The 277-nt window shown below is 65.0% G+C and overlaps 1 protein-coding gene across 1 annotated transcript in view; it reads right to left on the bottom strand.

Annotated features, from left to right (window-relative positions):
- LOC104079872 (protein groucho-1-like) overlaps positions 1-270 on the bottom strand; it is a gene marked incomplete at both ends in the record, with an annotated part of 3,204 nt that extends 2,934 nt beyond the window's left edge. The window contains 1 exon segment of the mRNA XM_009582047.1: positions 181-270. Coding sequence (XP_009580342.1) covers positions 181-270 — 90 coding nt within the window.
- Between the last annotated feature and the right edge of the window lie 7 nt (positions 271-277).

The following is a 277-nucleotide window of genomic DNA, read 5'->3' as shown; positions in this document are numbered from 1 at the left end:
TGTGAGGCGCGGAGGTAGTTATCCCTGCTCTGGAGGGTGAAGAGACGTTACCAGGAGGGCGATGAACGATTCGCCGCATTGGAGATAGGGGAAAGCAGGGGGGACGCGCGCTTGGGGACCAGCAGCAATCCGCTCGCGCGCGCATCAGGGATGCTCCAGCGCCGCCCTGAGCCCCCTTACCAGGCAGTCCAGCTGGGAGATGGGGCTCTTGCTGCCCGGCTGGCTGATGTCCCAGATCTTCACGCACCCCTTGCCCCCGGTGTAGACGTGCCTGGTG

This window comes from Fulmarus glacialis, unplaced genomic scaffold (assembly GCF_000690835.1).
Source record: "Fulmarus glacialis isolate BGI_N327 unplaced genomic scaffold, ASM69083v1 scaffold22037, whole genome shotgun sequence".
Classification (NCBI taxonomy): Eukaryota; Metazoa; Chordata; class Aves; order Procellariiformes; family Procellariidae; genus Fulmarus; species Fulmarus glacialis.
Note: the sequence above shows the minus strand (reverse complement) of the source record. Positions and strands in the feature narration are given on the sequence as shown.